At 37.4% G+C, this 24,852-nt stretch overlaps 1 protein-coding gene across 2 annotated transcripts in view; it reads left to right on the top strand.

The window, feature by feature from the left end:
* The first annotated feature begins 678 nt into the window (after nucleotides 1-678).
* Bicc1 (BicC family RNA binding protein 1) overlaps nucleotides 679-24,852 on the top strand; it is a 280,330-nt gene continuing 256,156 nt past the window's right edge. For both annotated transcript variants that reach the window (XM_027931424.2, XM_071611241.1), the window contains exon 1: nucleotides 679-868. In XM_027931424.2, the coding sequence (XP_027787225.1) occupies nucleotides 679-868 (190 nt within the window). The remainder of the gene's footprint in view (nucleotides 869-24,852) is intronic.

The following is a 24,852-nucleotide window of genomic DNA, read 5'->3' as shown; positions in this document are numbered from 1 at the left end:
GCATTGCTTCAATTTGGTATATGTCTGTTTGGAGGAGGACTTTGAGAGTATGTATGGGGCTGGAATTTGTACGTGGAAGTGTAGAAAAGCGGTAGGGTGTAAGTGAAGTGTGTGGATGAGGAACTATATGTGCATTCAAGAATGTGCTGTGCTTGTAGTTGAGTGTTTGAAGAGCTGTGAGAGTACTTGAGCGTGGCAGGCATTATATGTGTAGGCGCAAAAAGTAGTGTGTACGTGTTCTGTGTGTGCGCGCGAGTGTGAGTGAGCGCCGGGGGCCGTCCGCCCGCGCGTCCGCCCGCCCGCCGCGGCTCCCCGTGGGCCGGTCGGGCCAATGAGCGCGCGGCTGCCGGGGCGGCGGGCGGGGAAGGGGCGCCGGGGGCCCAGCGGATGGAGGCTCGGGCGGCGCGGCGCGCTCATTCCGCGCGGGCGTTGCTGGCAGGGGGCGGCGCAGCCACTGGCCCAGGACCCGGGCTGCGACCCGGGGCGGCGGGCGGCGTCCGGGGCTGGGATGCGCCGGGGGTTCCGAGGTGGCGGCGTCGGCGGCAGCGTCGGCGGCTGCTGGGGGACGAGCTAGCGCCGCGGCGCGCGGACCCAGTCCAGCCCGGCCGGCGAGTGGAGGCGGCGGCGCAACCCGAGCGGCGGCGGCAGCAGCCGGAGCCTCAGCGCCCCTCGCCCACCATGGCCGCCCAGGGCGAGCCCGGCTACCTGGCGGCACAGTCGGACCCGGGCTCCAACAGTGAGCGCAGCACCGATTCGCCCATGCCCGGGTCCGAGGACGACTTGGTCGCCGGAGCGCCCTTGCACAGCCCCGAGTGGAGCGAAGAGCGCTTCCGCGTGGACAGGAAGAAACTTGAGGCCATGTTACAAGGTAGGCATCCCCCCGCGTCCTTGGACTCCCCGGCTGAGCCCCCAACTCCTTTCCGGACATCTCCGCCCCAGGTCCCGCTACTCGGGCCCACACCCGATTTAGCTTCCCAGCCCCCTCCCCCGCGGGCCGGAAGACACAGGGAATGGGGACCTCGCGGGGCTCCCTACCCTTCCACGCCTCTCAGGTCTCCAGGCACCGGGGCCCTTGGCTAACTTGATGGGCTCAGAAGAGCTGAAGGCCGAGTGTTTGTACGAGCGCGCCCAAGTTGTGATCTAGACTTTGGAGACGGATGCCAACTTGAGCCCGGACACCTGGGCTGTGTCATCCAGACGCACTCGGACCGCCAGAGTGAGCGTGTCTGTCGTCTCACTCCCGGGCCTCCTAGAATTCTAGTTTTGTTTCTTTCTTGCATGTTTCGCTTTCTCCCCCTGTCAGTATCCACTTCCTCCAGCTGAGGGGCCTTCTCTCCCTATTGGGAAACGCTCTGCAGATGTCATGGCTTAAGACGGGAGCTCCCTCGCCCGCCCCCCACCCCCATCGTCAGGGACCGGGATCGGGTGAGAGCCACAGCGTGGAGATTGTGTCGGGGCAGTGCCGCTGTGTTTGAGGACAGTATGTGTTCATCCCCTAACAGGCTTATGAGTTACATTCATTTCATAAAAATCTTACTGTGCTATGAGTGTCTGACTTTGTCTTGCACAACTTGGGTTTTTTTTTTTTTTTTTTTTTTTAACTCTTTAGTTTCTCTGGGACTTTCCCGGGCAGAAAAAGCTGTAATTATACTGGACAAATTCTGATTTATAATGTGAGGATTTGAGTGAACGCTAAAATCCAAGGTCAATTTGACCTTTCTTAAAAACGTTAATTACTAGCCTACTCGAAGCCACTAGCGTGGCTCAGTTCCCACATCCAAAGAGAGAAATGAGGTAGTTTGAATGACTATCATTGTTAAGATTTGTGGTAGGACCAGGCTTTAGTCTCACTAAGCAATGGTGATGAAGATTCATTCAGTAGCTAGTGTCCTTTTATCACGGGGGTTTGGAACTTTCCAAACTTTCTTTTGTGGTTGTATGCATAACTTACTTTGACTTTATCAGTCAGTATATCGCAGTGTGGGAGCAAGTTAGCCCTTGGTGGTAATCCAGTGGCTTTTTAGAACAATTAAGCAGGTTATTTTAAGAGAGAACAACATGTTTTCCAAAACAATAACTCGGTGGAAACAAATAGCAAGAGTGTTTGGCAGGAGTCTTTGGATGTGCTACAGTCTCCCTTGTCGCTTATATTTATTGATAAACATCCCTAATACTTCTCATGTCTCTCTTTCTCTCAAATTACATAACTTTCTAAGAGAGTTGTTCCTGTGATAAACTGTTCAAATAAGACGATTACCAGGTGGTTTTGGAAAATAAAGCCTCAATTGCATTTCAGTAACTCATTTTGGTAATTTCATTTGTTCCATAGTTCTTTTTTGTCTAGCTTTTGATTATAAAAATATTAAATTTATGTTGTAAAAATATATTGGATTGAATTAAGACCATATATTATGCATCCTTTTCAACAATTTCCAATTTGTTCTCTCCATGAGTTTGGAGTTATGTGAAAATTTTCCAGCCTTTTTCTAATAATAAAATTTTCTCATGTTATATCATGCTTACCTTTTTAACTTGCACAGACAAGTAACAGCAGTCATGTTACCTTCTAGGAAGCCCACATGTATAATCTCAGTTTTAGAAGTGGTTTTTTTTTTGAGTTAGTTCATTTTCATTTTGAATACAATCAAATATGGGTGAGGCATTTTTAAAATTTGAAGACTGTCTCCTTTGTAGATATGTTATTTTGACGTCCAATGGTTTAAAATTGCTTTACAGTGATAGTTTGTTTTACAGATAATAGAACTAACATTTCTTCAGCAACCTATATATAATAAAATATTAACTTAGTGATTTTGAACATAATATTTTGATTAACTTTCCAAAATCACCTATAAATGAATTACCACTTTCATGAATGCAAATTTGAACACATTTGACACTAGAACCCAATGCACAGTGTACATTTTATGATGCATACTTCCCAGTATCAAATTATGTAGAATCACCCTTGTTCAAGGAATGACTAGTTTCCTGAACCAAATGTAATCAAGTGCCTTATTGCTTATACCAGGTGGTTATAGTAAGTGTGAGCACTAGAGTCACTCAGACCTGGGTTCAAATCCCTACCAAATATTGGGAAAGTTTCTAGACCTCTCCTTGCCCTCAGTTTTCCCATATGTAAAATGGGGCTAATATTAGAACTTTCTCTCAGGCTTTTGTGAGAATGGAAAGAGATAATGCCTATTAAACTAAAATTTGTTATAGTGATAATAAATCATAAGAGCTTCATAAATATCAGCCATTTTTATTATTTTTAATAGTAAATATTGTATCATGGATTCAAGTGGTTTCTAGTGTCTGCCACAACTTATAAGATATAGCATATACTTTATAAATAGCTGGGAAAAGAAGAATTCTGCAAATTCATAATTGCCGAACCAAAATCGAAAACAAGATAGTAGGAAGTCCGGCAAGTCAACAAATTTGTTAGTTATTTTTGGGCGGAAAACTTTTCATTTGGAAAGGGTCAAGTAGTAAAGGTTATATTTGTCTGGTTGAGTTTCTAATTATTGTGAACTTGGGTTGGCTATTTTTCTTTTTACAATAGCCTTCAAATATGTGTGGGTTTTCCATTTTAAGTCTGAATAAGATTGTTGGCCTTTAAGTCTTCAGAGTGTAAATTGGTGATTATAATGCTTGGAATTTGTTTGCAGAAGACTGTCCTGGGGGTAAGTTAATCTTTAATGGTTGTATTTTTATTAGTAGAGAAATTCTTCTACGCAATGGACCAAAAATTCAATGAGGTTAAAATATGGGCAGTAGGGTAGTAGTCAAAGAGATGAAATACCATTCTTGGATGATCACTGAATCCTAAAATAATTGATACCCATAAAAACCACCAGACCGAAAATGGAGGGGGAAAAAAAAATCACTAGGGTTTTTTTTTTTTTTTTTTTGTGTGTGTGTGTGTGTTTGATTTAATAACTACTTTGGAGCAGCTATGAAGAATGTCTGACATTTTCATTGGAATCTAAATGACACTTATTGATTTTCCCAGGTGATGGTTTTCTAAATGAGAATTTACTTCTGAATGTAATTTAGGTTTTTAATGGGTATGGTGAGCCTTGAAATGAATACCATGGACAGCATTTTTCAGTGATAAAGAAAAATCATTTTTTATTTTTTCAATGCTGATCTTCAAAATTTAGATTTCTTGTTTCTTGTCATATAGTAGTGTTGACTCATTTAGGACAATTAAATGTGAGTTATGATATGTAAATGGGAGGGAAAATGTTAGAGAGGAGAGTATGGGAAAAAGTTGGAAGTAATTGGTCAAGAGAGTCAGAGATATAGTCCTGGTGTTTACCAAAGTACTGAGGCAAATACAGAATTTCTGTATTAATGCTTTTTTTTTTTAAGATAAAAAATTATGTGTACCATCAAATTAAAAATTTCCACATAAGATTCAGAAGCATAAGCAATTTCATGATTACCAATGCTTTGTGTTTCAGTAGAGAAAGAAGGGAGCATTCACAGGAGCAGGGTTGGGGGTGACTTATTCACATGAATGGTGATTGACATCTGGTGGGTTTTTTAACTGCACTGCTGCTGAAGGCTTTAGAAACCATGTTGCACTTTTACAATACTGGGCAGAACTGGAATCATTTACTATTGCTTGCTTGAGTAGCAGAACAAGCCACCAAAACAGAGGTTGTTATACTCACTGATTAAAAGTATGAGTAGCAATTATATTATCTCTTTAATGCAGCAAACTTTTGTCATATGGTTTGATAAAATATAATAATTTCTTAGATATTGTTGAGAAAGCAGAAAGGAATAGGAAGAGGAAATATTTGAAAATGGGAGAGTATTGGAAGTGAAGATTAAGAGTAAAGCTAAAATGAATAGAGCTTGCCAGCTAGTGCTTGATCAAGGATAGCAGATAAGAATAACAAATCAAGTAACTTTATGAAGCTGGGTCAGATCTTGATTAAGTACAAGCTTAAGTGCACAGGGCTGGGTCAGATCTAGATTTGAATTTTTGTGTTACCTTTGAATAGGGAACTTGGGAAAATTTATTACATGCAGCCCCATTTCTAAATGGGGGATATTAGCAATAGTTCTTTTACATCCTGAGTAGTTGGTGACAATTAAGAGGAAAAAGTTGTATATAAAATATCACGGTTCTAGCCATATAGGAAGTGCTTAAAAGTAATTATAACGACAGTATTCACTATAAACCATAATTTTCTTAAGCTGAAAATGAAAATCAAATTTCATGGAAAATGAATATAATGATTTTATGATTAATGAACATTAACAGCTGTCTAAATACTTTTATTGGTCTCCCTGGTAGCTGGTAGTGTGTTGAGTGGATTAGCCCTTGTAAAGATAGTTAAATATATAACTGAGTAGGCTTCCCTAGTCGTGACTGTGGAATTGTAGATTTTGCTCAGGATGAGAGGGCTTTTGACCCTCTTCAGTTGTGATTGTTGTTGCTGTGAGTGTCTTTCATTCTTTGAATAGTCCTGAGTCATTCACTTTTGCTATTTTTACTAAAGACAAGCAGCAAAATCAATCATTCTCTCTTCTAGTTGTATGTTGTTCTAAACTTGAGTCATTTATTGGTGCCTACAAAAGATCTTTTTGAAAGAAAATGCTTTGTCTGAACTAAGTTGTTCTATTTGCTCACCTGAAAAGTGGGATAATAATAGTCCCACCATATGGAGATGTGAGCACTGAACAAGAGAATGCACCACGTTAGAATGTTTATCCCAGGGCTGGGCACATGACACTTAGCAAACATTAGTGTAGCTGCAGCAGCACTTTCTCACGTGATAGATAAAGATTTCAAAACACTAGAAAGCAAACACTTGCCAGTTTATTTAATTTTTAAAAAATTGCTCTGAATCCTTTATTTGGGGTGGTGGTGGTGGAGGAGTGCTTGATTTATTATTAAATGAAAGTCTTCCTTTAAAAAATCAGTTTGTTAGGGCAATTAAAGTTGAGTCCCAGAGCAGAATTGAAAGGTAAAGTGCTTTATAGACTAATTGAAAAAACACATCAGACATTATGTAGCTTGGCAGTAAAAATCTTAGGAGCTGCCTGCATGCCTGCCTGGACTGAGGCTCTCACTTTGCCACTGGTGGAGGCCTGTGAAGATGTGATCTGGGCTCATGGGCACAGAGTGAGCACTTGGTAATTGTGCATACTCAGTAATACTATCTTATCTGGGAAGACTCGTGAGGTTTTGGTTAAGTTGATCATTGATCATTCAAACATAGCTAGAGCGGTTTGTTGTATTGATGACTTTTATAGACAGGAATGTATTTGGCTGTGACTAAGAGAAAGCGTAACATGGAGTGGGTGACACAACCCAGGAGTGTACCATCCTCACTTCACAAGAAGTCCGGGGTTAAGGGGTGCAGGCCTTGACAGCTGCTCAAGGGCATGAAGGTGCCTGGCATCTTTTCTCCTTCTCAGCTTCATTATCTTTAGCCTGTGGCTTTTGGCCTCATTTGTGCAATGTGGTTTTGGTTATGTCCAGAGGTACATCTGTGATCTGTGTGGGGAAAAGGGGGAAAAAGAAAAAATAGTTCTCTTTTCAAGATTTTTTTTCTTTCCATATGACAAAGAATTCTCTCTCCTGGAAGTTATTATATGTTTACTTCTTTGGTCATTGTTTGCTGCAAGAGACTCTGGCAGTGTGTCTTTTCCAACCCTCTAGTTGAAGTGGGCAAGCAAGAATGGGGTCAGGGTGGATGCTGGATGTTTGATTTTATAGCTTTGACACAGTGGGCAGAGCAGAGGAGCCTTGTGACCCCAGATTCCAAGTGTGACTGAAGCCCAAGTTTATCTGTTTTGGAGACTTTGGCCTGTCCTGTCAATCCTTACCAATTTAGATTTTCTGGTAATCATACATAGGTAGAACTTTTTTCTTAACACAATCCAGGTGTAAACAGAGGAAACACCTTGGATCATCTAAAGCTGTTTTTACCTTATTATTCCTTTTATCAACAGGACCTAGAACCACTGAGAATTGAAATTATTGTTGGAAACACCCCTGATCATCTAAAGCTGTTTTTACCTTATTATTCCTTTTATCAACAGGACCTAGATCCACTGAAAACTGAAATTATTGTTGTGGTTTTTTGTTGTTGTTGTTTGCTAAACATGTGCCCTGGAAATATCTTTTTTATCTTCATTGTTTTGTCCACATCAAATGTTTTTCCCCATCAAAAAATTACATAACACAACATAAACGCTTATTTTTACTTTTTTGTTGCTCTAAGATCTCTTTCTTCCTAAGATATCCTTCCTTTCTGCTACCCATCTCCAGTTTCTTTTGGTAGTAACTGTTTCAGTATAGTTTGAGCTCCTGCTCTTTTGGCTTTATTGATCACTCTAGTGTAATCCGGCCAACAAAGCCAGAGTTTGTTCAGGAGATGAAGTCATTTTTCAGGCAGTTTGATGGGATTATTATCAAGTGTGTGCCATGCTTTGCTATTTGAAACTGTCTAGAATCATGAGCCAATAAAGTATGCCCATTGGCCTATCCTTAGTTTATACCATTCATGTTAAGATAGAGCTCTCACTGAAAAATTCATGAGGTGACAGTAACCATACATATATATTTATTTATGTAAAATCCTTAATAAACCACCACAGATGAGGCATGATTTTAATACTAATTTTAATGGCTTTTTCAGTGTGTGGAGATGACCTTGGCAAGTAACTTTTGTTGTTATGTTGCAAGAGCCAGCACATTTGATTTTTTTAATCCTACGGTATTAGTGTTTAGGACAGCGTGTTAAAACCATCAAGAGAAACACTTTGTGGATGTTATGCATTTATATATCCCTAAATATGAATCCACTAATAACTGTAGGTGATGAAAGCATTTATATGTGTAGTATTAAATTCTGTTCCCATTTATGATGTTGGCATATGAAAAAAATAATGCTCCCTTTTTAGTTGTAATATAGTTTCTCTTGTCACAGTGAGAAAGACAATCATATATTAATCTGAATATTGAGTTTAATATGGACTTTAATGTCATTTCTTGAATAGAAAAGAGGCTAGCCATAGAATTTGAAAATTAGCCATTGCTTTTATTTCACTAATTTGAAAAGTAATACTTATTAAACAGTACTTGAAAATTCACTTTTACAAATGTAAACAAATCAATCAAACAACAACAACAATAACAACAACAAACCAAAAGTCATCCTGAAGTCCAAAATCTAGCAATAACCCATGATGTTATTTTGTGCAAAATTTTCCTGATCTTTAAAAATATGCTCACATATATTTTCGCAAGACATAATGAGTTCCTACTGTATGTCAGGTGCAGTGTTAAGTTTTGGGGATGCAGGTGAAACCAAGATAAATATGGTCATTACCTTTGTGTGACTTTAATTCTATACCAGGATCATAACTCCTCTGTTTCACTTAGCATTCTACTAGAGGTATTTTCTGTTTCATTAAAGATTATTGAGGAACATTGTTTTAAATATCTACATAATTCCCTTGACATACACTTTGTTTAATGTTATAACAACACAAGAAGACTTTTAGTTGGCCAGATAGTGGGAAGAACCAAATGTTTATATTCATACTGCTCAGGGCTTAGATCCTGGCTTTATAATTTATTAGCCATGTGGCCTGGGACAAATCAATAACTTCTTTGAGCCTCAGTGTCCTCATCTCTAAAATTGGTATATAAGTGTCTTCTAGATCATGGCTGGGCTAGAAATAATGTACACCAAGAATCCATAAGTGCCAGTTATGGAGCAGGTACTCAAGGAATGGCAGTATTGAATACTAATACGGCTGCCCCAAACACTTTTGCCTAAAAAGCCTTTCATGTATCATTGGTTATTTGAATAGGAAAAATTCTTACTAATAAAATATTTTGGGTCAAAATGAAACTGGAGTTTTGGGCGAAACTTGATTCTGTGCTTCTGCTAGCAAATGAGACTGGAGTTTCTCTACTTCTGCTGGCAGGTGAGGTCTGTGTAAGGTGCAGGTCTCTGAAGCCCCGAAGTGTTGCTGCTCTTAATGTCGGCAAACCCCAGCAGCTCACTGTCAATGTCCTCTTCCTTTTGGGTTCTTGTCTCATAAATTCGAAGAATGAAATCCACAGACCAGGAAGAGTAAGTGTAAGAGTACGATTTATTGAGATTAGAAACAGGAATAGAACTATTGCAGTGCAAGAAGGGACCTGATAGCAAGTTTTCTCCATGAAACTGTGCTAGTTTAGGGCTTTATATAGCACTCGGGTCACTGTGATTGGTCCAAATTTATGCTAATTAGGATTTGGAAGAAGTACCTACTAGATAGGTTTGGAAATGTACTAACACTGTTGGTCCAATTTTATGATGGAAATGTACTAATGTGGTCATTTCTCCAGTCCCAACTTCCATTCAGTTCTGCCCTGCTTTCATTTTCTCTCCACAGATCAGGAAGTGGGAGTTTGAGGTCATAGGATGGGGCTGCAGTGCAGGTGTCTGTTCCCGTGCCCAGGCAGGCTCCACATGGGAATAGACTGTGCTTAAGGGGTATGGGCAGCCACTCCCTGCTCCACTGCTCCCACTTCTCAGCAGGGACTAGTAGGTTGGCTGCTGGGCTGCCCCGGAGAGCCATGTTAAAAGGGCACAGACATCTTAAGGCTGTTGATCAATTTTGCAAAACTGTTTTCTAGGAAGGTTTTCAGGTTAGGAAAAATGGACAGCAGATTTGTAGGATATCTGCTTCTTTTATCTGGCTTGTTTGAGCAGGCAGTTGTGAGATATTAGGAAACAACTAAATTAACAATATAGGGTTAGAATTCTGCTTTGCTTTTTTTTTTCACTGAAAAATTTAAGTAAGTGTCTTTCTTCTGATTAGCATGTCTGTGGATCAATAGTTCTTAAAAATCATGTGCATAAAAACCACCTTGGTAGTTGGCTTAACAAGGCAAACTGTGGACCTCTCTCAGAAAGCCCAGACTCTCTGTCTGAAGGTGTTGCTGGAAGTGGTGGCAGAGGTCTGCATTTTGGAAAGACTCACGTTAAGTTTGATGTAGGTGGTCCCAGGACCACACTGAGATGTGTTGCTAGGTGGTTAGAGGAAGGTCAGATAATTGAGGTTAAGAAGAGTTATATTCTTTTCTTTCTTTGATTCCCTTTATCCTTGAAACTAGTTCTTTTTTCGTGTTCTCATACCATCTTGAAGCATTTTAATCCAGGAACATCATTTATTATTGCATGTTGTTTGTAGTAGATTATTGTATGGGTTTGGGAATGACACAAACCTATCTATATTCTTGTGAAGGGGATATAGTGTCTTTATTATTGGATTGTAGACCCAGAATGCATTCAGTTTTCTTACACAGTCCCATTAAGTTAGGAATAATAGACAACTAGTTAATATTTCATAAAATAATAAGAAAGCACACACTTTTTATTCTAGGCATTTAAAAAGTGATAAGAAGAGAACTTTTTAAAAAAGGATATTAATCATCTGTAATCTCATTTTTCTGCCTTAAAATAGAGTCCTTGGGTTATTTGCATAGAGTTCATAGAATTGCTTTTGTGGCATTAACTACTATTTTTAAGTCAGCATTTTGATTTACTCTATTAAATTTTTTTTGTATTTCTAAGTAGTTTACAGAAATAATATTTTACAGTTGAATAATAATACATTGGATCTAAAATTATTTCTTACAACTGTGGACTGCCTTTTAGTGAACATAGTTACATACCTCTCTTCCCCTTTGGAGCTATATGTTGACAAAAAATGTTTGGAGAATATGGGTGTTGAAGAATGATGGGAATTTTGACAGTAGCAGCTGACTTTTAATAAGCACCTAATATGTGTTTCTCTTCTTGGTGCTTTATGCCTGTTCAGTATCTAAGCCTCCAGAACACAATCCATGAAATGCAGATGCTTTTGGGAAAAGCTTTAAACTTATTAAGTTTGGACCCCCTCACCTTTTTTTTTTTTAAATTCTGATTGGATCTAGACACCAGTGTTTTTTTTAGCATTGTTGTAGAGTTTATGCTCTATATCTACATCATAGGATGGGGCTGCAGTGCAGGTGTAAGAGACAACTGTTCTGAGTTCAGGGGCAGCACTGCTTCTTAAGTCCCCTGCCAAAATGCAGAGGATCCTGGTGGTAGACAGAAGGATGCACTAGAATTCTCAGTGAGAAGATTCTAAGGCTCTGCCTTCTACTAGGTTTGGTTAAATTTTCTTATTTTCTCCCTTTGTGAAATGAAGATAATAATACCTCTCTCCAGGGTTATTGTTAAGATTATATGATAATGTTTATAAAGTTGGCTTAAAATTGGAGCCCTGTAAGTGATCTGTGTTTTTCAAATTCATCTTGTATTTTTCTCCAGTATCTAACCCAATGCTGTGAAATAGCTGGACTGTGTTTATAGAATAAATAAATAGGTCTGGATTAAAACCTTTGTCCAATTTTGGTCTAGTGGACCTAGCATTGACCCCATAGAATGGAACTTTAAAGCTAAAGCATGTACTTGGCCTTATGAAACACCAAACAGTTCTGCCTTGTAATTAAAGTAGAGCAGTTCTCCATGTGCAAGATGGTTTTTGTCCATCCTCAGTCTAGGGAATATGTAGAATGTTATACTATTAATGATAGTACATTAGTGTGGCATTTTGAATGCAAAACAGTTCAAGTGAGGTTAATACTAAATAATTTATATCTGTATTTGATCTGGATTAGTGTTAAAATTGAAGTTTGTCAAGCTTGATATAACTTTCAATTTTTTTTTAGCTGCAGACATTGGATGATCTTATTCTTGGAATAACATCTTCGAATATTTGCTTAAGTGTGATTTTAAAGTATCTCAGTGAGATAATCCACTCCCCAAAATGAGAGAAGTCTTTTATAAAAGTCAGTTTGTTCTCTGTACTGGGATCGTTATTGAGTTATTCTGAGTTAGAAAGAAATAACCCACTTGTCTCAGTAGAGTGGTTGACCACAAGTCAGGGGACTTGAGTTCATGATTCACTCGTGCCACTGACACTTTTACCTGGGACAGCTTTGTAAGGCTTTGGATTAGAAGCCCTTTAATAATCTCTTCCAGCTCTTGTATTCCAAATCTTTTGCTCAGTATGTAATGTAGCCATGTTGGAGGCTGACTCACTTCCATGTGCATGAGTAGTTTGGGCAGGACTTTGTCTTGCTGTGTCCCCTACACAGGAGCTTTCCCTGTGGATGGGGAAGCTGGTCAAGTGCTGATAGTTGGGAGTGTCTTGGCTGTGGAGGAGCAAGAACTGGCAGGAGGGCTAACCATAGGCTGTTTTCTGACATTTGGCAGTCAGTTTGCAGCACCCTAAATTCTAAATGGTGGATGTTAGCCCAGGTAAGATTTTCCATAATAATTGAGCAGGGGTTACAATGTCAACCACAGTTGACACTTGTTGGTGTTGACATCCTGTGCTAGATGAACAGCAGAGTTTGTATGCTTCCCCAAGTAGCATCTTTTTGTCACTTTTTCCTTCTCCTCTGCCAGCATGTCCAGTTATCAAGCTTCTTGTGCCAGGATTTATATGTGGCAGCTAAACTGCTAGAGTTACACAGCAGGGAAATGTAATAATATTTAGTAGAGCAAAATGCTAATTAAAAATAACGTTATACTCCATGGATGTATCTTATATCAAAATACACTCTACTGTCATGTATATCTAAAAAAGAACAACAACAACAAAAAGACATCTGTGTGTCCAAATTTCAGGTATTTTCAGAATTCTTTTAATTGATTAAGTATTGAACACTAACACAACATTTCTCTTACCTTTCATGGAAGACCACTAAGCTTGTATTGTCTACATTTTGATTTGATCTTTTATTGAATTCTGAGCTTTTTTGGAACTATTTAAAGCACAGTCAATATTTTGGCAAGATTTTATTGTTTTTTTTTAATCGCTTAATTGGAATGATTTACTTTTAAAAAGTAAGAAAATCACATGTTGAGATTGGCTGCTACAGGAGGAATCATGTAAAGAAATGTTTATTTTAATTTGAGGGAGATTTTTTAAATTAATTTTTCATATAGGAAAGGGAGACCCAATATTATCACAGATCTGTAACATTTTGATAATTTAGTAAAATGTGGTTGGTACTCATATTGTCATCTAAACCGAAATACTGTCTTATATCTATATTTACCATTAGTGAATGGACATCTGGGATGCATTATCTATGTAAATTATATTTGACCAAGTCAAGACAATTAGGATTTGGCAACAAAACATTATAAAAATGGATTTTAATGTAACAGAAATTCTGCACAAATGACTAGCTTTTGAGCTTGTAAAAATTGTCTTCTCAAAAATCATTTGGGAATAGCAAGGCTGTGTACAATGAGAAGTTGTTGGAAAAAGTCATGAGTGTATATTATGGGACTGTAGATGTGAAGGAGGCCTTTTATCTTTAAAAGGAATACAACCTCATGAAAGAAGAAAGCTACTTGCACCCTTCTTCCTCCTCCTCATTTTTTTTTACGGTACTGGGGATCAAACCTAGGGCCTGAGGCATGCCAGGCAAACACTCTACTGCTGAACCACATCCCCAGTGCTCCCTACCTGCACTTCTTAACAGAAAACAAAAAAGATACCATAGAGCAAGGCCATACTTACTTAATGTGCATTTTACCTTGGGGTCACCTACCTCCATCCATAAATGCAATAACAGAATAAGAAGAGTCAAATAGGAAGAAGGCAAAGTCAATTCAATGATGCACTATTTATTTTGTTACTGATGTGGGTGTCTGCTACTTCTGGTGTCCCAAGGGCTATGTCTTTAATCCATCCACCTAAGGGATTAAAAAGGTAGACATTTGTCTGTCACCTTCCTCTTTGAGGAGATTTGAGGTTTGGCCCCATGGGAATTACCTTCCCTGCATTTCTAGGTTACATACATTTGAGACCAACTGGCCTCCAGAAGCTTTCAACAAGTTCCTAGGGAAAGAAGTGAAAAGCACCTCTGGTGTAAGCTTGAGGCATTGTCAGCACAAAGTGGTTTGTTACCTATGTGGAGCTCTTGCTGTAACTTGATTGGAATCAAAGATGAAGCACAGTAGAGGGGTGAGATGGTATAGAAAATGGTGTGTCCAGTCAATGTTTTTATATATTTTAAATTAAAAAATTCAGAAAGGGAAAGGTGGATGACTACAGTTGAGTAGACTTTATGATATTACATAAATAAACCTATTTGTAGTCAACAAGTTGGAGGAATAGGAGGCCCTCCCTCCACAAATGAAACAATTTATGAACCAGAAAAGACTATGACAATGCCAGAAATCAGTCATAGAATCACAGTGCTCCAGGAAAACTAAAAAACTAAAAACTAAGTGCTGCTGCATTGAAATAGGTAAAAGAAAGTTGTTTCATTTTATTTGGGTCAGTCCCTCTCCCAAGCAAACACAGCTTATGATTGAGAAGAAAGGCACAATGTGTGGTTTCTCTATTCAGTGTTCTGACTTTTTGAACTACCCAAGAGACTAGTTTCTGTCTTGCCTGATTTGGGGGAACTGGCATACTATGGATATCTAGGGGTGCTTGAGAACAAAAGAAAGCTCAGGGGATTCAGTGCCAAATAACCTGTAGTACTGCAGATAGACACCAGAGGGAGCAAAAACCTGCAAGTTCTTATAAAAGAAACTGGAAAACCTGTCTGAAATTACACACATAATCTTAGAGAAGACACATTCCTCTAAAAGGTTTGTAAATCTCCCAGAATCTCTAACTGGGATGGTTGGTGAATGTCTTTCTCATAAAGCCCATGTGAAAGTCTGGTAGTAGTTGTTTTTTTTTTTTTTTTCAGACATAAAAAGCACAACAAAAATAATAAGCTGCATGAAGAAACAGGGAAACATAGCCCAATTAAAGGAACAAAATAAATCTCCAGAAATTAATCTAAAGGAACAGAGTTCTGTGAATTACCTACCAAATAATTACCAAAAACAAACAAAAACAAAAACACAAAATGTACAATAGCTCAGTTCACTACGAGGGAAAATAGACAATAAACTATGCATAAAGAAAATTAATATCAATAGGAGGGAAATATTGGAGAACAATATTGGCTAGATTATATTGTTATGTCATGTGCATATGTGGACATTTAACAACAGAGCCCATCATTATATATAATTACAATGTACCAATAAAAATTTGGAAAAAGTAATATCAACAATGAGATAGAAAATATAAAATAGAAGCAAACAAATTCTGAAACTGAGGATACAATAACAGAATGAAAAACTGACTTGGGAATCAACAAGTAAGCAGAAGAAAGACAAGTAAAGAAAGTAAGTGAAGTGGAAGACAGGTTATTTGAAATTAGTCATGTGCCACAATGTTTTAGTCAATGATAGATGACATATACAATGCTGGATGCACAAAATTATGGGGGAGCTGAAAAATTCCTCTTGCCTAGTAATGTTGTAGCTATTGCAACATTGTAGAGCAATATATTACTCACATGTATTTGGCAGTGATTGTATAAACAAACTTGTGTTAATTGTATAGAAGTATAGAATACTATAGTGATACGGCCACATCAATGTTTATAGCAGCTTAACTCACAGGAGCTAAGCTATGGAACCAACCTCAGTGTCCTTCAACAGGTGAATGGATAAAGAAAATGTGGTGTGTATATATATACACACACACACACACACACACACACAATGAAATATTACTCAGCCTTAAAAAAGAATGAAATGATGGCATTTGCAGGTAAATGGATGGATCTGGAGAACATTATGCTAAGTGAAATAAGTTAATCCTCACAAAACCAAATTCCAAATGTTTTCTGTGATATTTGGACACTAGTTCACAATAAGCAGGGGGTGCTAGGAAAGACTAGAGTTACTTTGGATTAGGCAGAGGGAAGTGAAGGGAGGGGGAGGGTTGTAGGTGTAAGAAGGATAATAGAATGAATTGGACATTATTACCCTATGTGCATATATGACTGTGACTGGTGTGATTCTACATTGTATACAACCAGAATAATGAGGTAGTTATACTCCATTTATGTATGATATGTCAAAATGCATTCTACTTTCATGTATACCTAATTAGAACAAATAAAAAAATTAAAAAAAGAAGTATTGCACATATAACTATGTATAGTACATGATCCTTGATATTGATAATAAACAACCATATTACTGGCATATGTACTTAATATACTATGCATTTAATCATTGTTTTAGAGAATATTTCTTCTATTTATAAAAAATTTACTATAAAATGGTATGTTGTGTTATGCTGACACATTTACCATGTCTCTTGATTGCATAAGAGGCCAATTTGAGTGATTCATCTATACTATCTTGTTTACATAAGTACACTCTAAGATGTTTGCAAAATGACACAATTTTTAACAATTCATTTCTCAGAGAGCACTCCTGTTGTTAAATGGTTCATGACTGTGTATGTTAGAGGTAAAAAAAAGAAAGAAAATGAAAAAAAAAAACCCCAAAAACAAAGCCTAAGGGACTTATGAGACACCATCAGGTGGAACAATACTGTATATGTGTTATGGAAATTCAGAAGAAGATAGAAAGAATGAGGAAAAGAGCATATTTGAAGCTATAATGGCTGTAACTTCCAAATCTGAGAGGGAAATGGGTATCCAAATTCAAAAAGTTCAGAGAACTGAAACTATGATGAAACCAAAGAAATCTATATTAAAACACATTATTATAAATCTGTCAAAGAGAATCTTGAAAATGGCAAGAGAAAAGCAATTCATTGTGAACAGGGAACTCCTATAACAGTATCAATAGATTTCTCAGCAAAATCATCACAAGACAGAATGGAGTGGGATGATATGTTAAAAGGTCCAAAGAAAACAAACTACCACCTAAGAGTAGCACACAAAGCAAAATCATCTTTCAAAAATGAAGGGTAAGGGGCGAGGTTCTGTCTCAGTGGTGGAGAGAGCTTGCATAGCGTGCGTGAGGCACTGGGTTCGATCCCTGGCACCACATAAAAGTAAACAAATAAAGGTATTGTATTCATCTACAACTAAAAAATTATTTTAAAAATGAAGAAGTAAGTCATGACCTTCCTGGATAAACAAAAACTGAAGAGTTCATAATGGCTAGACTTGCTTTGTAAGAATTGATAAAAGAGTCCTTCAAGTGGAAACAAGGGAATGTGAGATAAGAACATGAAAGCATATGGAAATAGAAAGCTCTCTGGTAAAGAAAATACCTATAGATTCACAAAGATGCCAAAAACATGCATTGGAGAAAAGATAGCATCTTCAACAAATGGTGCTGGAAAAACAGGAAATCCATATGCAACAAAATGAAATTAAACCCCTATCTCTCACCATGCACAAAACTCAACTCAAAATGGGTCAAGGACTTAGGAATACAACCAGAGACCCTGTGTCTAACAGAAGAAAAAGTAGGCCCTAATCTCCATCATGTGGGATTAGGCCCCAACTTCCTTAAAAAGACTCCTATAGAGCAAGAATTAAAACCAAGAATCAATAAATGGGATGGACTCAAACTGAAAAGTTTCTTCTCAGCGAAAGAAACAATCTGTGAGGTGAATAGAGAGCCTACATCTTGGGAGCAAAATTTTACCCCTCACACATCAGATGGAGCACTAATCTCTAGGGTATATAAAGAACTCAAGCTAAACACCCAAAAAACAAATAACCTAATCAATAAATGGGCCAAGGACATGAAAAGATACTTCTCAGAAGATGATATTCAGTCAATCAACAAATATATGAAAAAATGTTCATCATCTCTAGCAATTAGAGAAATGCAAATCAAAACCACTCCAAGATTTCATCTCACTCCAGTCAGAATGGTAGCTATTATGAAGACAAACAACTATAAGTGTGATGTGGGGAAAAAGGTACACTCATACATTGATGTGGGGAAAAAGGTACACTCATACATTGCTGGTGGGACTGCAAATTGGTGCAGCCAATATGGAAAGCACTATGGAGATTCCTTGGAAATATGGGAATGGAACCACCATTTGACCCACCTATCCCTCTCCTCGGACTATACCCAAAAGACTTAAAATCAGCATACCACAGGGACATAGCCACATCAATGTTTATAGCAGCACGATTCACAATAGCTAAACTGTGGAGCCAACCTAGATGCCCTTCAGTGGATGAATGGATAAAAAAAATGTGGCATATATACATAATGGAATTTTACTCAGCAATAGAAGAGAATAAAATCATGGCATTTGCAGGTAAATGGATGGCGTTGGAGAAGATAATGCTAAGTGAAGTTAGCCAATCCCCAAAAAACAAATGCTGAATGTTTTCTCTGATATAAGGTGACTGACTCATAGTAGGGTAGGGAGGGGGAGCATGGGAGGATTAGATGAATTCTAGATAGGTAAGAGGGGTGGGAGGGGAAGGGAGGGGGCAGGGGATTAGCAGGATTGTGGAATGTGATAGACATCATTATCCAAAGTACATATATGAAGACATGAATTGGTATGAACACACTTTATATACAGAGGTATGAAAAATTGTTCTATACGTATAATAAGAATTGTGATGCATTCCACTGTTATGTATTTAAAAAATAAAACCAATTTAAAAAAAAGAGAGTCACAAAGAAAATGGGGATGGAATCAAAGCGTATCATTGCAAAAAATTAATAAAATATAAAGAAAAATTACTAAAGGAAAAGAGGGATAAAATAGCTGTAAGAGAGAACAATTAAAAGGCAATAGGATTCAGAAAAAGCAGCATTTGGGGGAATTTTACAGCAGTAAACACCTGCATTACAAAAAAATAGGAAGATTTCCAATCAACAACCTAACTTTATACCTGGAAGAACTAGAAAAAGAAGAACAAATATAACTAAAGTAGCAGGATGAAGAAAGAAAATAAAGTTGAAAGCATAAATGCAATAGAGAATAGGAAAAGAAATCCGACAAAGAAACCAAGAATCTGTACTTTTAAAAGATAACAAAATCAAAAATTTCTTAGCAATGCTTAGCTGAAAAAAGACACACAAAAATTAGATACGAAAGGCGAGACATTACAACTGATGACTACCATGAACAATTTTATGCCAACAAATTGTGTAACCTTGAAAAAACTGATGACTTTTTAGAATGGCAGCTATTATGACTGAATTATGAAGAAAGAAAGTATAATTCAAGACTGAATTATGAAGAAATAAAATGTTTGAGCAGAGTCTATAACTGTTACAGAGATATCTCAACAAAGAAAACCCGAGACTGCATGGCTTTACTAAAGAGTGCTTCCAAACATTTAAAGAAGAATTGACACTAATCCTCAAAGTTTTCCAAAACAATGAAGAGAAAGAAACACTTGCAGATTCATTTTATAATAATAGCATTACCCTGATACCAGCATGAGAAAAATATTGCAAGAAGAGAAAACTATGGACCAATATTTCAGATGAATATCGATATAATATTTTAGCAAACTTAATTAAACAACACATTGAAAAAGTTAAATTGTGATAAGTACAGGGACAATTTAATATGAAAATTAATATAATACTGGCATATGAACAAAAGTACAAATATCACATGATCATCTTGATTGATATGGAAAGGCATTTAAGAAAATTCTGTACCTTTCATGATAAAAACTCAAGGAACTAGCAGTTAGAGGGGAACTAACTGAATATAATAAAGACTATATGTGAAAAACTCTCATCTCAACATCATTCTCAGTGGTGAAAAACTGAATGCTTTTCCTCTAAGACCAGGATAAAGGTAAGGTTGCCCTCTTTTACTTTTTTGCTTAGCATAGTACTGAAAATCCTAGACAGAGCAATCAGATAAGAAAAAGATATAGAAAACATCCAAACAGGAGAGGAAGAAGTACAATCTATAAAGAAAACATCACCTCTATTGTCAAATGATCTCTGATAATCCTGGTTTGCAATTGAGATAATCTTGTATTTAGGAATCCCTAAAGATTCCACAAACACACTGTGGTGGGAACTAATAGAAAAATTCAGCAAAGTTACAAGATACAAATTCAACAAACAAAAGTAAGTTGTATTTCTATATGCTAACAGTAACAATATGAAAAGTCAACTAAGCAAACAATTTCATTTATAACAACAACAAAAAATAAAATAATTAGGGATAAATTTAGTGAAGGAGGTAAAACACTTATATGCTAAAAAGTATGAAACATTGCTGAAAAATTAAAGAAAACCCAAATAAATGGAAAGTCATCTTGTGCTTATGCACTGGAAGACTTTATATTGTTAACATGTCCAAAATGTCTATAATTTCCAAACTGATCTATAGATACAGTGCAAACCCTAGCAGAATACTAATGTCAATTTTAGTAGAAATATGAAACAAAAACCATCCTAAATTTCATATGGAATCTCAGACCCAAAGTAGCGAAAACAGTCTTGATAAAGAAGAGCAAAACTTGAGGTATCACATTTTCTGACTTCAAAACATACTACAAAGTCACAGCAATCAAAATAGTATGGTAGTGCATGAACACAGAAATTAACACTAGTGGAATGGCACTGAGAATCCAGAAAGAAAACTTTATCTATATCATCAAATGATCTTTGACACAGATGCCAGGGGTACATAGTCTCTTCAACGAACCGTGCTCTGAATTCTGGATTTCTGGGTGGAAGAGAATCTAGGCCGATCCTTAGCCATATACAAAAATCAGCTCCAAATGGATGAAATATTTAAATTTAAACCATGAAACATGAAACTGAAATTGTTCCTAGGAGAAAACATAGCTGAGAAGCTTTATGACATTGACTTTGGCAATGCTTTGTTAGAGATGACACCAAAATCACAGGACACAGAAGCAAAAATAGACACATAGGACTACATCAAACTAAGAAAAGTCTTTACAGCAAAGGAAATAAGCAATAGAGTGAAAAGACAACCTACATGATAGGAGAAAGTATTTGTAAATCATACATTTCATGAGGGGCTCATACCCAGAATATACAAAGAACTTCTATGACTCAGTAACAACCAGTCAACTTAAAAATGGGCAAAGGACTTGAATACAGATTTTTCCCAAAGAAGATGTACAAATAGCCAATAAACATGAAAAGATCAAGCAACCCTTTGGCAAATATAATTGAAAACCACAAAAAGATATGCCATACCCATTAGGATGGCCATTATTAAAAAACAGAAAATAGCAAGTATTTATGGGGATGTGGAGAAATTAGAGTCTTTGTTCACTGTTGGAGGGAATGTAAAATGAAATAAATACTACGGAAAACAGGATAGTGATTCCTCAAAAACACGAAAACCAAAGTTATATATATATTAAAAAAGTGTGATCTAGCAACTCCACTTCTAGGTATATATCTAAAGGAATTGAAAACAAGATCTTGAAAATTTGTTTGCATACCTGTTTTCATTGCACCATTATTCCTCATAGTCAAGATATGGAAGCAACTTAAATGTCAGCAGAGGAATGGATAAAGAAAATGTGGTGTGTGTGTGTATATATGTGTGTGTGTGTGTATATATATATATATATATATACACACACATACATACATACATACATATATACATACATACACACACACATTCAATGGCATATTAGCCTTTAAAAAGAAGGAAATATCATCATATGCTGCAACATGGATAAACATGGAGAATATTATGCTAAATGAAATAAGCCAATCTCAGAAAGGCAAATATCACATGATTCTACTTGAATGAGGTATCTGTTTCAGTCACCTTTTTCAGTGCAGTGTCTAAAAGACCCAACTGGAACAACAGAGGAGGATAAGTTTATTTAAGGGCTCACAGTTTCAGAGGTCTCAGTCCATATAGGGAGCTCCATTCCCTAGGCACTCCAGGTGAAGCTGAGCATCATGGAGGAAGAGTATGGCAGAGGAAAACAGCTCACATGATGATCAGAAAGCAGAGAGAGAGAGACTTCACTCGCCAGGTACAAAGTATAAACTCCAAAGCCATGTCCCCAATGTCCCACCTCCTCCAGCCACACCCTACCAGCCTTCCGTTACCACTCAGTTAATCCCTATTGGGGATTAATTCACTGATTGGGTTAAAGCTTTCACAACCCAATCATTTCTTCTCTGAATCTTCTTGCGTTGTCTTAGAAGTGAGCTTTTGGGGGACACCTCATATCCACACCATAACAGGTATTTAAAATAGCTAAAGTCTTGAAAGTGGAATGATGGTTGCTGAGAGTAGGAAAGGTGGGATTGTTCAATGAATATACAGTTTGGTTTTGCAAGATGAAAAATTGTGGAGATCTGCTCTACAATATGTGCATATATTAAGCACCACTATATGATATACTTAAAATGGTTAAGATGGTAAATTTTATGTCACAGCTTTTTAGCTAAAATTATAAAGAAAAACTTGTCTTCTGTCATCTGATTTTTTTTTTAAACTGATGAGACAGATTTGCCTTAGGTAAACCTTTGTGTTCTGGCATAGTATTTTAAAAACTCTTAAGTTTTAAGAATGGAAGAGGATGAGCAGAGGCATGTAAAGAATCATAACGTGTTCTTTTGATAATAGTGTAAAAGAGGGAACACTTTCTATATTTCTTAAAAAGTGGAAAGCATTCATCCATTAGAACCTGAACCATGAGTCTTTCCTTCTGAGACTTGCATAGAAATCAGTCTTCATGAAGGCAGAGTCCTGTGGTAACTGGAACTTCATAATAGCATTTACATTTGGTGTTAAAATGCACATAACAGGAAAAAGGATTCAGTTATTTTTAAGCTCTCATATCCAAATGTGCTGAATGGACATTTCTTTTAAAAAGCAAATATACAAAATGGATTTGTTAGACTTGAAGTTTAAAAGAAATGTTCCTGCATTCCATAGTTAACAATTGTAACAGTATCACTTTCTCAAGTTTCCGTATTTTTAAAGTAGACTATCATGGTTTGGCTCGGTAACTAGGTTGAATTATTGCTGGCTTGCATATTCCTCTTGGTTACACTATAATCTTTACCTTCATTGGAAAATATGCCCTATTTTGAATGTTTATTTCAGGGGGCTTGGCTTGAAGTGCCTCTGTTTAGCTTCGGAGCATGAATGTATATTTGAGATCTGTGTTATGTACCTAAGAAGGAAAGAAATAAAAATAAGTCTTATACTGTTACTGTTACAAACACACCTAGTAGGGATACGAAGCATCTCAAAAATGGTTTGAAAAATAGTATTAAATGTAATTAAACTCTGTTGATAATTAGTTAAGTGTTATTGTTTGGATCTGAAATATTCTCTCAAATCTCATGTTTTGAAGACTTGACTCCCAATGCAGCAACGTCCAGAGGTGGGCTTTTAGAACATGATTGGATCATGAAGGGCTCAGTCCTCAGTGGATTAATCCATTTGATGGATTAGAATTTGAGAGGGGTACTTGAAGGTCATCGAAACAGTAGGCAGGTGGAGCATGGTTGGAGGAATTAGGTCACTGGAGGCATGCCCTTGGGGAATATAACTTGTTCCTGCCATCTCCTGCCCTTGGTCTCTGCTTCCTGGTTGCCCTGAACTGAGCATGCCCTCCCACCATGATGTTCCACCTCATCTCAAGCCCAAACCAATGGAGCCAGCCAACCGTGGACTGAAATCTCTGAAACGTGAGCCAAAATAAACCTTTCCTTCTTAAAGTTCATGTCAGGTACTTCGGTCACATCAATGAAAAGCTAACACAATAAGGATGATTCTAGTTATATATAGCTATATATGCATATATGCGTATCCATATGTGTTATTATGGGTTGGATTGCCTCCCCTTCAATTCAGAAGTTCTGATCCCCACTATCTCAGGATGTGACTTCATTTGGAGGTAGAGTCTTTATGGAAGTAATCAAGGTAGATTGAGGTTTTTAGGGTGGCACTTTATTTATATGACTGGTGTCCTCATTAAAAAATGGGAACTTTAGCTGGTGCAGTGTACTTGTAATCCCAATGACTTGGGAGGCAGGAGGATCGTGAGTTTAAGAATAGCCTGGGCAATTTATTGAGTTTCTGTCTCAAAATTTATAAAAAGGGTTGGGGCTGGGGCTCATTGGTAGAATTCTCAGCTGGCACGTGTAAGACACTGGATTTGATCCTCAGCACCATATAAAAATAAAATAAAATTATTGTGATCATCTACAACTAAAAAAATACATATATTAAAAAATGTTTTAAAAAAAACAAAGTGCTGAGTATACAGCTGACTGATAGAGTGCCCCTGGATTCAATCCCCAGTAAGGAAAGGGGAATAAAAGGGAGGTTTGGGCACAGAGATATACATAGAGGGAAGGTAATTTGAAGAAACTGAGGAAGAACACAGACATCTATAAGCCAATGAGAGAGATGTGGAACTGATCCTTCTTTCACAGCGCTCAAAAGGAAACAACCTTGTTCATACCTCAATTTTGTATTTATTGTTTCCAGAATTGTTTTACTCACCCAGTTTATGGTGCTTAGTTATGGCAGCATTAGTAAACTAGTACAACATTTCTCTAATCCATGCGCTAATCAGGACATACTTGTGTAACTGTACTTACTACATGAATAGCCTTTAAATGTTTTAATATTTCTTAGTATCTCCTAAACACTCTTAGCTTCCCAGGTCTATACATAGAAAAACTAAGATTGACCATGATTGTGAAGCAGTTAGATCTGGAAAGTGTACTCAGGATGCCTGACTGTACTTTACATAAATAAATGTCAGACATTCTCTTATTCAGAACTTTATAAGCAGCACCAGAGTCCACGAGCAGAATGGAAAGGCAGAATCAGAAACATATAACCTACCCTTATCCAGCACCAAAATAAAAATGTTCTCAAAAGTACACATATTGGAATTGAATTTTCTGGAGATTGAAAACAGATGTTTTCAAATGACCAGTT

Source organism: Marmota flaviventris, chromosome 4, assembly GCF_047511675.1.
Source record: "Marmota flaviventris isolate mMarFla1 chromosome 4, mMarFla1.hap1, whole genome shotgun sequence".
Lineage (NCBI taxonomy): Eukaryota > Metazoa > Chordata > Mammalia > Rodentia > Sciuridae > Marmota > Marmota flaviventris.
The sequence above is the reverse complement of the archived record's forward strand: the minus strand, read 5'-3'. Positions and strand labels throughout refer to the sequence as shown.